This window comes from Panthera tigris, chromosome B1 (genome assembly GCF_018350195.1).
Source record: "Panthera tigris isolate Pti1 chromosome B1, P.tigris_Pti1_mat1.1, whole genome shotgun sequence".
NCBI classification, from domain to species: Eukaryota; Metazoa; Chordata; class Mammalia; order Carnivora; family Felidae; genus Panthera; species Panthera tigris.
In genome coordinates this window covers 116,553,139-116,567,292 of record NC_056663.1, presented here as the reverse complement: position 1 = coordinate 116,567,292, position 14,154 = coordinate 116,553,139, and the positions used below count along the sequence as shown (strand labels likewise).

Genomic DNA, 14,154 nt, shown 5'->3' with positions numbered 1-14,154 from the left:
GATCAGTACAGTGCTGGCCTTTGAAAAAGTCCCCAAAAGTCCTCATTTTCAATAATTCCCTTTTTACTCATGTAATTTATTCATCCCAGAATGTATCTAAACCAATATAATTGTTCTGATTTCAATTTTTGTTTTCTAATTTTTTGTTTTTAAAAACTGCAAAATCACTGCATAAGCAACAGTTTAAAAATAGAACAGACAATTGTTTTCATTTATTTAAAGATCAAACAAAAAAATCTTTAACAGTCTGCAAGTTGAAGTAGCTTGTAGGCCTAAATTACCTCCTATGAGGTTACTTCACCTGACATAAGGTCCTCAGGCATCACTGGCATTCTGAAGAGGTTCAAACATCTGTCTGGTGAGTATGTGAAGCTCTACATTATAGAAGGTGGTTAATTTAACCCAAGGAGAAATTACACATGCCCTCGCATTTCAATTTTCTTAAAAAGCTCTGAACTTGGTTATTTCATAACCAAGCACTATTATCCCTAATGGCCAAGGCATTCTCTAGTAACAATTTAGGAGCCCTGGGAGTCTTATTAACTCTTTCAGGCCATTAAGGTACCATTAAGAGCATTAGAGCCTGGAACCTAATTACAGGGTATTAAAAGGTCTTAGTGCTCTCCAGGTGTTAATGAGCCAGCCAAAGTGACTGATTTTCTACCAGGGAACACAAGAAATTTGTTTTTAAATGTTATTTAGACTTTTCTTTTTGGAGTTTCACCATGGCTATTTCTGTTTCAGAAGAAAAACCTGGAAGATTTAAATAATAAGATTAAAATTACAGAAATACAGCCAGCAATCACAGTTTCTAACTGAAATACGTTCTCTGATGCAATGGCTAGTTTTAGTTCAGTCATGTCAAAGTTAAAAACTACAAAATATTAGAACAGGTCATTACAGTCTGCACATATGTTCATCTGGATCAAAGAAGTGATTTCGTAATACAACAACCCTAAAACCTCCTTGTAGAATTGTAATAATTCTCCAAAAAATTTTAAAAATATGTATGGAAATAAAGAAGAACATAGTGTCAGTAAATTAAACCAGACTTCTTTTTTTCAAAAAAGAAAACATAGGTACTGATCATGTCAAAAAACAGCTTCTTTTTTCTTAAGGTAGTGGAAATTAATGAGGGATTTATTTTTTAAATGTCTAAACAACACTGAAAATGAACAAAAATTTCTTTATAAATTTCTGTATTACACACATCCTCAGAAAACTACCGAATTGATAAAAATTATAGATAGCTATCCCTTCCCCTACATGATTTTAACCTTTCTTCCTATTGATCTAATAAAAATTCCAAGAAGTAAAGACAACAAATATTTACACTTTATTTACAAGTTATATATTTTACAATAAATATTTACACTTTATTTACAAGTTATAAAATCACTTACTCCTTTGTGATAAAATCCCAACTTATACACAGTAATTTTTTTAAGTTATTGCATTAGGTATTTTAAAGTTATTTAAGTAGAAAGTGACCCCCAAAAAGACCTTTCTGACATGTATTGACTCAGAATCAATCTCCCAACCACTTCATGTAAAAATTTTTGGAAAATGTACACCAGCCAACAATGAAAACGAAAAAGAGGACATGAAAGAATCTAAGAAAAAACAGAACTATTAACCCAGGGCAATGAAAAGAAACCCCGTGATGATCGCTGTGCAGCAAGCTATTCTCTTGTGTCCATAATTAATATGATAAAGGAGGTGAATAATAGTATTATTCACATAAACACTATGAATGTTATTTGTTATTTTTCAATTTTCAGACTCAAGAGACAAAATATGAAAAACAGTTAAAGAACAGAATTCAAATATGATAAAATTAGCCACTGTGGAGCTACTGTACAGGCCAGAGAAACTGGTCTGAAAAGGACAGGGAAGTAGTGCAGAAACTTCCATGTCCTGGTTTTGTACTGGGCAACCACAATTTATTGTTCAAAAGTAATGAAGTGATAAATAATGCCCAAAGTATAATAATTAGAGCTATTAACATAATTGAAGAAGAAATACAGTAACATAATTTAAAAATGTATAAGAAATTAAATTCCTAAGTTTTTGAAGCAGCAACTTGAGTCAAAAGGAAAGACAAAATTAAGAAATACAATGCTTGAGTAGAGAAGCGACTGTGCAGGGGAACTAAAAACATACAAGGAAGAAGATACGAGAAGTCAGACTGGCGTGAGAAGTGGGAAGGAGAATTGTACTTTTTATTTTGTATTTTTACATTTCTGAGTTTTTATTTCCAAGCATATGATTATTTTTATAATTAAAAATGCCATCCAAAACACTGTGTTTGTGATTCTGGAAGGTTAGATGTGGAAGGGACACATAATGAAATGTTTAAATGTTACTTAATTTATGATTAAATATTGTTAATTTTCAAAGATGTAGAGAGAGAACAGCAACAAACTTGATTATCTGTTAGCTAATATTTATTTAATCATATGGGTCCAAATACACATTTTTATCTTACTGAAATAAAATCACAAGTTGTTATAATAGGTATTTCATCTAATCTAGAAATCAAGAAATTGATTCCTTTATTTGTTTGTAAGGTCTCCTCTCTCCTGCCAAAGGTCAATTTTTAATCTGGAACATATAAAATAAGCCACATGCTTACAATACTTAGGCTCTTACTGAACTACACAGTAGGTACCTTGAGAAGATAAATTATTATAATAGAAGACTATTAAATATCATAATCAAATCATATGAACTGTTTTTGTTTTGTTTTGTTTTTTTAATTCCTTCACAAATTTAGGAAGTTTTCCACCCCTGCAATTACGGAGCATCTCTCAGTTCTCATCCCCTCTAATGCCCCACTTTAGTAGGTGGTAATGAAAACACAAACAACAAACACACCAGGCTAAATAATGAAGAAAAAAAAGTAAAATTAAGAATGACTTCTGTCAGGGGCACCTGAGTGGCTCAGTTGGTTGAGCATCCAACTCTTGGTTTTGGATCAGGTCATGATCTCTAGTTCATGGGTTCAAGCACCACATCGGGCTCCATGCTGACCATGTGGAGCCTACTTGGGATTCTCTATGTCCCTTCCCCCCGCTTCTCTTTCTCTCTAATAAATAAATAAAACTTTAAAAAAAAAAAAGAATGATTTCTGTCAATTAACATTTGCTCGAGCAGCAGGACAACAAAATCTGTCTTTTGTCTGAAATAGTTGAGAGAACAGCTGGATCATGTTTGAGAGATACAACAAGTATAAATAAAAACTTGAGCTTAAATTAAAAATAATTAATTAATAATTATTATGACTCTGCCACATAGAGTCATCTAGTATTCCATGATTTATAATTTAAAAAAGTTCTACTATGATTTCTTCAGCCTTTGTGCCTATATCTATTTTTTTCTTGGGTCACTATAAAAAGAAGAGAGAAAAGAAAATTCAATACAGATATGTAGAATATATCACAATAAGGTGAAGGCAAAAGGAATTAAGAATAAAACATTTCAAACTCTTAAAACTATAGAATAACTTACTCTACAAAATCTACATATATGATTACTTAAGGTACTACCCAGAGTGAACAATATGCAAATATCCTTAAAGTAAATAATATCCATTTCCCCCCATATTCCTTACTCATTCAGGAAATAAATACGAAACACAATGTCAGCACATCATTTCAGAGCAAAATATGTCAATAGTACTCAACAAGTTCTTGTAATTATTCTGGTCTGATGTCACCCAACCTAAATAAGCTTCAGTATTCCTTCCGGTGTGTCTTTTTGTACAAACATACACAAAAAGAATTTAGAAGATGCCAAAGTGCAAAGTCATCTCCATTCAGGAAACAAATAGAATTAAAGTAAAGAAAGAGAACTTTTCATTCTAACCCCTAGCAAACTCAAGAGAAACATGAGGTACTTATTAGCCTTATGTAATCTTGTTTCAGTAACACTGCTAGTTACAAAAACCACAAATTACTACAATCAAGTATTAACTGCTTAGTACGATATTATAGATAGACAATGGACTTTATAATCAGACAGAAATGAGTTCAAATCATAGTTCTACTATGTAATGGATGTGCAAACTTGAGCAAATTATTTAAATCCCTAGAGCACCTTTTAAATTAAGAATAATAATATGTACTAGAACAGGTACAAGTGCTTGGCATATGATGAGAGTTCACAAAGTTAAATCACTTCTGGAACAGAACTGGGCTAAAGAATAGTTTATTCCACGTAACACATAGTTTCATTCAGGCACTCAGCCTCTCCAGTGTATAGGGGGCATCCCTTAGCAGAGATTCATAACTTCAGTATGTCATATCACCAATCAGTTAGTTACATGATTTGTTTTGACTGGCTGTTGCACCATTATTTTATCAGTTCTCATTTGAGGAGCAGTTAATGCATTAAAGAATGTTTAACAGTGTATTTTGCTTCTCTTACATACATATATATGAGAAATATACTAAAGAAACCCAGGACAAAATAAAAGACAGACAAGAAATATATATGGTTATGAACTAAAGCCTCATATTTTAATTGTAGTTTTAGGTTTTAGTTTTGCCTCTGAGGTTATTTGTACTTCACCTTATCAGATCCTTTCCTTTCTCAATTACACTCAAGAATGGCATAAAATCTCTTGCTGTTCCATGTGCAAGAAAAGGTTTTAAATGCACATAAAATAAGAGAGGTTAACACTTAAGTGTTAATGAGTTCCCATCTATTCAGAAATGGCATATTTTCTAACCGAGGCCTAGAAGAAACCAGGAACGCGGAAAGAATGAAACTGAAAGAAAAAAGGTTAGAAAAATAGGGGGAAAAATAGAGAATAATAACAGTGGCCATATATTCAACACTTGATATGACAGCCAGATGCTTTAAGTGAATCATCTCTTACTGTGGACAAGCTCACAAGTAGATATAATTATCTCCCTTAATGGGTGACCAAACTGAAATTCACAAAGGTTAGATAATCTACCCCAAATCACTCAGAAAGTAGCACAGCCAGAACTCAAACTGAGGTGTGTCTGACTCCAAAGAAAGTCCACTCTTTATCATAGCAAGCTATTTCTAGAACTTAAATTTCTAGGACATCAAAATTTTGTCAAAGGACAGTTATCTTTCCCTCCATTTTTGCAACACAGGACAAAAACTAGATACAGAAACAGCGTATGTCCTTGATGAACATGCCTTCCTTAGTTTTCTACTTACTCAGATGAACAAGAGAAATTTAAGCAAAAAAAAAGGAAGGAAGGAGGGAAGGAACCTACAGACTGTATTTCTTAGTCTGAGGTACCACCTGTCTATCTAGCCTTTTCTCTTTCTTGTTCTTCCTAGCAATATGACACAACTCAGATACAATCATAATAGATTCTCCTTTATAATCTGTGGATGAAGGGAATAAAAAAATAAAACACATAGATTTAACTTTCAAATATACACATTCTGTTTTACATGAGCCCCCTTTAGATGCTAAGAATTTGAATGACATACTGATTTACTTCTGATTCTGGAAAGTTACAGACTTACCATGAAACTTTGAGGCTTCAGGGTCATTCACATTGATAGCAATTATTTTCCAGTCTGTTTCACCCTGGTCAATAAGAGCCAAAATTCCAAGGATCTTCACACGAATAACCTCTCCACAAGAAAGAACCTTTAAAGAGAAAAGAAATTCAGCATTTTCAAGGCTTTGGAGAAATTTACTCATATATCAGAAAATACATATGAAAGGTTAAAAGCATTACAGAATGAAAATTAATAAAGCTTTAATAATTAAAGATAATACAAAAATAGTCTATAAAGCCTATTATGATATCCCTTTTAAAATTAAGTATCTTGATTCCTTTTTTAGAAACTAAAGTTATTTATAGATCTTGAAATTTAATGTACTAGGCCTAGAAACTCCTACTAAACAGAAAATAAACCCATGCATATCATTACATAGTATAAACCTGGATTTTGCTGCTTGGGGATAAAATAGAGAGCTGAGAATCCTCTTAAAATGCTGTTTTGCAAAACACATTTATCAGTTACAAGTGAAAAGTAAATTTTTAACATATTAGAATACAGCCTTAAGATAATGAATGACACTGGAAGAATTAATATGTTAAAAATACAGATAAAACAGGTTTCATAAAATGCCTTAACAAGATTTTAAAGGAAACCAAGAAACTGCATGATGTTGAAGCAGATGTTCCATGCATTAAAGAAAGTTATTTCAGTGGTTCCTTCAAAGTTGCCAATGCCAAGTTTATATGCATGCATCCTTCCTATATCCTGTTGGCCCTACAGAATTTCACTGCAAGCTAAAATTTGAACACATGCTTCAGAACAAATTCCTGCATGATTCAAAATGCAGCTTTACATTTGGAAAGCAAGGTACGCAAAAGAAAGTCACTTTTGTGTCTTGAAATTTGAGAAGGAAAAAAACCCAGATCTGAAACCATAAAGTCAAATAAGTCCTTTCAGAACATTTGCAAAATGAATCTAAAATCTTAATATAAATCTACAGGAATTTGTAATTAGTTACAACCTAATTACACACAACAGATTAGTACGATTTTATAAAGTAAACTGAAATCTCACTTGTAGGGCAATATGCACAATTATATTAACCAGACTCTCATATGTCTACGCTCTATTAAGTACCCATCACTATGTTAAACACTATGTATCTAAAAAAACCCCTGTTCTCAAAGTTTTCCGATCTTGCTAGGGAGACTTACACACCTCATGCCAGGAGATCCTTTATAAAACAAAAGTGTTCAAATTTGAAGTTATCACATAATTACTAGTGTAAGGCTGGCCACACTGGTTAGCTCAGTTATAAATTAGATTATTGATTCTTGACCAGAGGTAATTTTGCCCTCTTGAGACTATCTGACATTGTCTGGAGACAATTTTCGTTGTCAAAAACAGGGAGGTATTACTAGCATCTAATGGGAAGAAGCCAGGGATACTGAACAGGACAGTCCACTGTAACAGAATTATCCATCCAAAATGTCAATGGTGCCAATAGAGGACCCTGCAGAAGCTGTTGGTGGCAGGGGGAATTCCGAGGAATCATATAGTTTTAAAAAGCACCTTGTAGGGGAGGAGTCAAGATGGTGGAGGAGTAGGGATACCAGAATTTCCCTCATCCCTCAAAGGCAGTACTATTGAGGTCAGAATACTTGGAATTCCAGGAATCCAGGCTACAAACTGACAGAGGCATCTCCAGGGGTATACGGAGACAGCTTGGTGGGACAGAGCCTTATAGTTTCTGATTTGATTTTTGGTCAATTCTTATTATATATATATATATATATATATATATTCTGTTTCTTTTTTTCTCTGTTCTGGTTGTTTGTTTAATCAGGCATTTTTACTCTGTTCTTTTTACACCTTTTCTGTATCTCCTTCTTCTTTATTTTCCTCTTTCTCTTTGTGGATCAAACCCTATAGTTTCTTTGATTCTCTGCCTGGTCTTTTTCTCCACTCCTATCATCTCTCTCTGTTTGGGATACGGTTTCTCTTCCCCCCATCCTTCTCATTTCCAAGTTTACTTCAACAAACCAATCAAAGCACACCTGGTGGATGATCCAATCCACCACTACAAGGAGTGAGATAAAGCAGCCAAGACACAGGAACAGAGTGCACGTAACACACTCCAAAAACCCCTTCTGAACTGCCAGGCCCTGAACAGTGTATGACCCCTTTTTAATACAGTAGTACTCACAGGTACAGGACACATAACAAGCTATTAAAACATGTAAAGGACATAAAACTAGCTAAAATGACAAAATCAAAGAATTCTCAAAAGAAATTCCAGGAAGAACTGACAGCCAGAGAATTGCTCAAAACAGATACAATATATCTGATCAAGAATTTATAATAATAGTCGTAAAACTAATAGCTGGGCTTGAAAAAAGCACAAGAGACAGGAGAGAATCTATTGCTGCAGGGATCAAGGACCTAAGAAATAGTCACGATGAATTAAGAAATGCTGTAAATGAGGTGCAAAATAAACTAGACACAGGGACAGCAAGGATGGGACAAGCAGAGGAAAGAATAGGTGAAATAGAAGATAAAATTATGGAAAATGGGGAAGCTGACAAAAGGAAAGGAAGGAAATTACTAGACCACGAGAAGAGAATTAGAGACCTAAGAGATTCAATGCAATGAAATAATATCCATATTACAGGAGTTCCAGAAGAAGAAGAAGAAGAAAGAGAAAGGGACAGAAGGTTTATTTGAACAAATTATAGCTGATGGGGCGCCTGGGTGGCTCAGTCGGTTAAGCGTCTGACTTTAACTCAGGTCATGATCTCGTGGTCCATGAGTTCGAGCCCTGCGTTGGGCTCTGGGCTGATGGCTCAGAGCCTGGAGCCTGCTTCAGATTCTGTGTCTCCCTCTCTCTCTGCCCCTCCCCCGTTCATGCTCTGTCCCTCTCTGTCTCAAAAATAAATAAACGTTAAAAAAAAAAAATGAACAAATTATAGCTGAGAACTTTCCTAATCTGGGGAAGGAAACAGGCATCCAAGTCCAGGAGGCACAGAGAACTCCCTTTAAAATCAATAAAAACAGGTCAACACCATGACATATCATAGTGAAACTGGCAAAACAAGGATAAAGAGAGAATTCTGAAAGCAGTTAAGGACAAATGGGCCTTAACCTATAAGCGTAGACACATAAGGGTAGTAGCAGATCTGTCCAATGAAACTTGACAGGCCAGAAAGGAAAGGCAGGGAATGTTCAATGAGCTGAACAGGAAAAATATGCAGCCAAGAATCCTTCATCCAGAGGTGCCTGGGTAGCTCACTCAGTTAAGCATCTGACCTCAGCTTAGGTCATGATCTCACAGCTCGTGGTTCAAGCCCCACATCGGGCTCTGTGCTGACAGCTCACAGCCTGGAGCTTGCTTCGGACTCTGTGTCTCCCTCTCTCTCTTTCTGCTCCTCCCCCACTCACACACTGTCTCATTCTCCCTCAAAAATAAATAAAAACATTTTTAAAAATGTTTAAAAAAAGAATCCTTTATCAAGCAAGGCTGTCATTCAGAATAGAAGGAGAGATAAAGGCTTTCCCATACAAACAAAAACTAAAGGAGTTCATGACCACTAAGCCAGCCCTGAAAGTGATCCGAAGGGGTGCCCTGCGAGTGGAAAGCAGCAAAGCAACAAAGACTACAAAGCAGCAGAAACATAATCACAAGCATGAAACCTACAAATAGAATAATGACACTAAATCCATATCTTTCAATAATCACTCTGAATGTAAATGGACTAAATGCTCAATCAAAAGACAGAGGGTATCAGAATGGATAAAAAACCAAGATCCATCTATATGCTGCCTATAAAAGACTCATTTTAGACCTGAGGACACCTGCAGATTGAAAGTGAAGGGATGGAAAACCATCTATCATGTTACGGGATGTCAAAAGAAAGCCAGAGTAGCCATACTTATATTAGACAAACTAGATTTCAAAACAAAGACTGTAACAAGTGATGAAGAATTATATTAATTATATTTAATTATATATTAAATATATAACTATATTTTATCATAATTAAGGTGTCTATCCATAAAGAAGAGGATCAATTATAAATGTTTATGCCCCCAATGTGAAAGCACCCAAATATATGAATCCACTAATCACAAACATAAATAAATTTACAGATAACAATACTGTGATTATTGGGGACTATTTACTATATTTGCTCTATTTACGTCAATGGATAGATCATCCAGGCAGAAAATCAGTTAAAAAACAATGGCTCTGAATGACACACTGGAACAGATGGACTTAGCAGATATATTCAGATCTTTTCATCCAAAAGCAGCAGAATACACATTCTTCTCAAGTGCACATGGAACATTCTCCAAAACAGATCACATATTGGGTCACAAAACAGCCCTCAACAAATATAAAAGGACTGAGATCATACCATGCATATTTTCCAATCACAATGCTATGAAACTTGAAATCAACAAAACACAAAATTTGGAAAGCCTCCAAATACACAGAGGTTAAAGAGCATCCTACTAAATAATCAATGGGTCAACCAGGAATTTAAGAAGAACTTAAAAAATATATGGAAGCAAATGAAAATGAAAACACAACAGTCCAAACCCTTTGGGATGCAGCAAAAGAAGTCCTAAGAGGAAAATACATCGCAATCCAGGCCCATCTCAAGAAGCAAGAAAAATCCCCAATACAGAATCTAACCTCACACCTAAGGGAACTAGAAACAGAGCAGCAGAGAAACCCCAAAGCCAGCAGAAGAAGAGAAATAATGATTAGAGCAGAAATAAACAATATAGAATCCAAAAAAACAGTACAACACATCAATGAATCTAAAAGCTGGTTTTCTGAAAGAATAAACAAAACTGATAAACCCCTGGCCAGACTTCTCAAAAAGAAAAGAGAGAGGACCCAAATAGATAAACTCACAAATGAAAGAGGAGAGATCACAACCAATACCACAGAAATACAAACAATTATTAGAGAATACTATGAAAAATTATATGCCAACAAACTGGACAATCTGGAAGAAATGGACAAACTCCTAGATATCCACACACTACCACAACTTAAATGGGAAGAAACAGAAAACTTGAACAGACCCATAACCGGTGAAGAAATCGAATCCATTATCAAAAATTTCCCAACAAAATAAGGGTCCTGCACCAGACGGCTTTCCAGGGGAATTCTACCAGACATTTAAAGCAGAGTTAAGTTCTCGCAAGCTGTTCCAAAAATAGAAACGGAAGGAACACTTCCAGACTCATTCTACGAAGCCAGCATTACCCTGATTCCCAAACTGCACAAAGACCCCACTAAAAAGGAGAATTACAGGCCAATATCTCTGATGAACATGAATATGAAAATTCTCAACAAGATACTAGAAAATCAAATTCAACACTATATTAAAAGAATTATTCACTATGATCAAGTGGGATTCATTCCTGGGCTGCATGGCTGGTTCAATATTCACAAATCAATCAATGTGATACATCACATTAACAGAAGAAAAGGATAAGAACCATATGATCCTGTCAACAGATGCAGAAAAGCATTTGACAAAATACAGCATCCTTTCTTAATAAAACCCTCAAGAAATTTGAGATAGAAGGAACATACCTTAATACCATAAAAGCCATATATGAAAAGGCCCACAGCGAATATCATCCTCAATGGGGAAAAACTGAGAGCTTTCCCTCTGAGATCAGGAGCACAATAGGGATATCCACTCTCACCACTGTTGTTTAACATAGTGTTGGAAGTTCTAGCATCAGCAATCAGACAACAAAATGAAATAAAAGGCATCCAAACTGGCAAAGAAGTCAAACTTTCACTTTTCATAGATGACATAATACCCTATATGGAAAACCCAAAAGGCTCCACCAAAAACTGCTAGAACTGATACCTGAATTCAGCAAAGTCACATATACAATTGCACAAAGAACCATAAAATACTTAGGAATAAACCTAACCAAAGAGATAAAAGATCTGCACGCTGAAAACTATAGACAGCTTAGTGAAGAAATTGAAGACGACAAAGAAATGGAAAAGCATTCCATGCTCATGGACTAGAATAACAAATACTGCTAAAATGTCGATACCACCCAAAGCAGTCTATACATTCAATGCAATCCCAATCAGAATAGCACCAGCATTCTTCTCAGAGCTAGAACAAACAATCCTAAAATTTGTATGGAACCAAAAAGACCACATGAATAGTTAAAGTAATGTTGAAAAACAAAACCAAAGCTGGAGGCATCACAATCCGAGACTTTAGCCTCTACTACAAAGCTGTAATCATCAAGACAGTGTGGTATCAAGACAGACACATAGAGCAAGGTAATAGAATAGAGAACCCAGAACTGGACCCATAAATGTATGGATAACTAATCTTCGACAAAGTAGGAAAGAGTATCCAATGGAAAAAAGACAGTCTCTTTAGTAAATGGTGCTGAGAGAGCTGGACAGCAACACGCAGAAGAATGAACCTGAACCACTTTCTTACACCATACACAAAAACAAACTCAAAATGAATGAAAGACCTAAATGTGAGACAGGAAACCATCAAAATCTTGGAAGAGAAAAAAGGCAACAACCTCTTTGACCTCACCTGCAGCAACTTCTTACTTGACATGTCTCCGAAGGCAAAGGAAATAAAAGCAAAAACAAACTATTAGGACCTCATCAAGATAAAAAGCTTCTGCACTGCAAAGGAAACAATCAACAAAACTAAAAGGTAACCAATGGAATAGGAAAAGATATTTACAAATGACGTATCAGATAAAGGGTTAGTATCCAAAATCTATAAAGAATTTACCAAACTCAACACCAGAAAAACAAATAATCTAGTAAAGAAATGGGCAGAAGACCTGAATAGACGCTTTTCCAAAGAAGACATACAGATGGCCAACAGACACATGAAAAAATGCTCAACATCACTCATCATCAGGGAAATACAAATCAAAACCACACCGAGATACCACCCCACACAGGTCAGAATGGTTAAAAGTAACAACTCAGGAAACAACAGATGTTGGCGAGGATGTGGAGAAATGGGAACCCTCTTGCATTGTTGGTGGGAATGGAAACTGGTACAGCCACTTTGGAAAACAGTGTGGATGTTCCTCGAAAAAAAAAAATAGAATTACCCTACGACCCAGTAATAGCACTACTTCAAATTTACCCAAAGGATACAGGAGTGCTGATTCATAGGGGTATATGTACCCCAAATGTTTATAGCAGCGCTATCAACAATAACCAAATTATGAAAAGAGCCGAAATGTCCATCGACTGATGAATGGATAAGGAAGATGTGGTTTTATATATACAATGGAATACTACTCGGCAATGAGAAAGAATGAAATCTTGCCATTCACAACAATGTGGATGGAACTGGAGGGTATTATGTTAAGTGAAATAAGTCAATCAGAGAAAGACAGATAGCATATGTTTTCACTCTTATGTGGGATTTGAGAAACAACAGAAAACCATGGGGGAAGGGAAGGGGAAAAAATAATTTCAAACAGAGAGGAAGGCAAACCATAAATGACTCTTAAATACAGAGAACAAACTGAGGGTTGATGGGGGGTGTGTAAGGGGGAAGGGGAAAATGGGTGATGGACATTGAGAAGGGCACTTGTTGGGATGAGCACTGGGTGTTGTATATAAATGATGAATCACAGGAATCTACCCCCAAAACCAAGAGCACAATATATACACTGTACATTAGCTAACTTGGCAATAAATTCTCTTGAAAGAAAGAAAGAAAGAAAGAAAGAAAGAAAGAAAGAAAGAAAGAAAGAAAGAAAATAAAAGAAGCTTGACTGATTAGGAAAAAATTTAAAGATAGCACATTGTAAACTGTTTTATTTTTATTCACAAAAATTAATCTACTTTGAAATTTCATATAATGTAAGAGCAGATCTGAGATGTTTCTGGTTACACCAGCAAACAGGAAACATGTCTTGGGATTATCAAGTTTCATCAGAATGATACATGCTCTCTAATCTCATAAGCAACAGAAAGGGATTGGACAAACCACTGCCTTGCTATAATACCTTTAAAGACTAGAAAGGAAACTGTCAATCAAACCAAAAACTGAGAATAAGATATTTAAGAACAAATGGTAAAATTCTTATGAATCCTCCATAACTCAATTCATTCTAAATCAATTCAACAAATTTATGCAGTAGTGTTAGACACCAAATGAATAATACATGATCTCTCAAGGAACTGCAACAGCCTTAAAATTTTCTGTATCCTGTGGCTCTAACTCTATTATCAACTTCCAGGACTCTGCTCCCTTTCCTCTTGTCCATTTACAGTGTGGTGTTCAAAGATGCTTTCCACTATGATGTTCCTTACAGATGATTTAAGGACTCTTTGCATACCCAGACACAAAAGAAAGGAGCACCATACCGACATAGACTTAGTCTTCATTTTTTGTAAGTGTTTATTTATTTATTTTGAGAGAGGGAGAAACAGCATGGGTGGGGAGGGGCAGAAAGAGAGGGATAGAGAGAATTCCAAGCAGGCTGCATGCTGTCAGTGCAGAGCCTGATGCAGGGTTTAAACTCACAAACCATGAGATCAGGACCTGAGCCAAAATCAAGAGTCAGATGTTTAACTGACTGAGCCACCCAGATGCCCTAAGACCTATTCTT

General features: G+C 35.4%; 1 protein-coding gene across 2 annotated transcripts in view; it reads right to left on the bottom strand.

The window, feature by feature from the left end:
* The window catches only part of PPA2 (inorganic pyrophosphatase 2), a 90,567-nt gene that overhangs the window by 40,475 nt on the left and 35,938 nt on the right, over nucleotides 1-14,154 (bottom strand). For both annotated transcript variants that reach the window (XM_042984095.1, XM_042984094.1), the window contains exon 7: nucleotides 5,515-5,641. In XM_042984095.1, coding sequence (XP_042840029.1) covers nucleotides 5,515-5,641 — 127 coding nt within the window. The remainder of the gene's footprint in view (nucleotides 1-5,514; nucleotides 5,642-14,154) is intronic.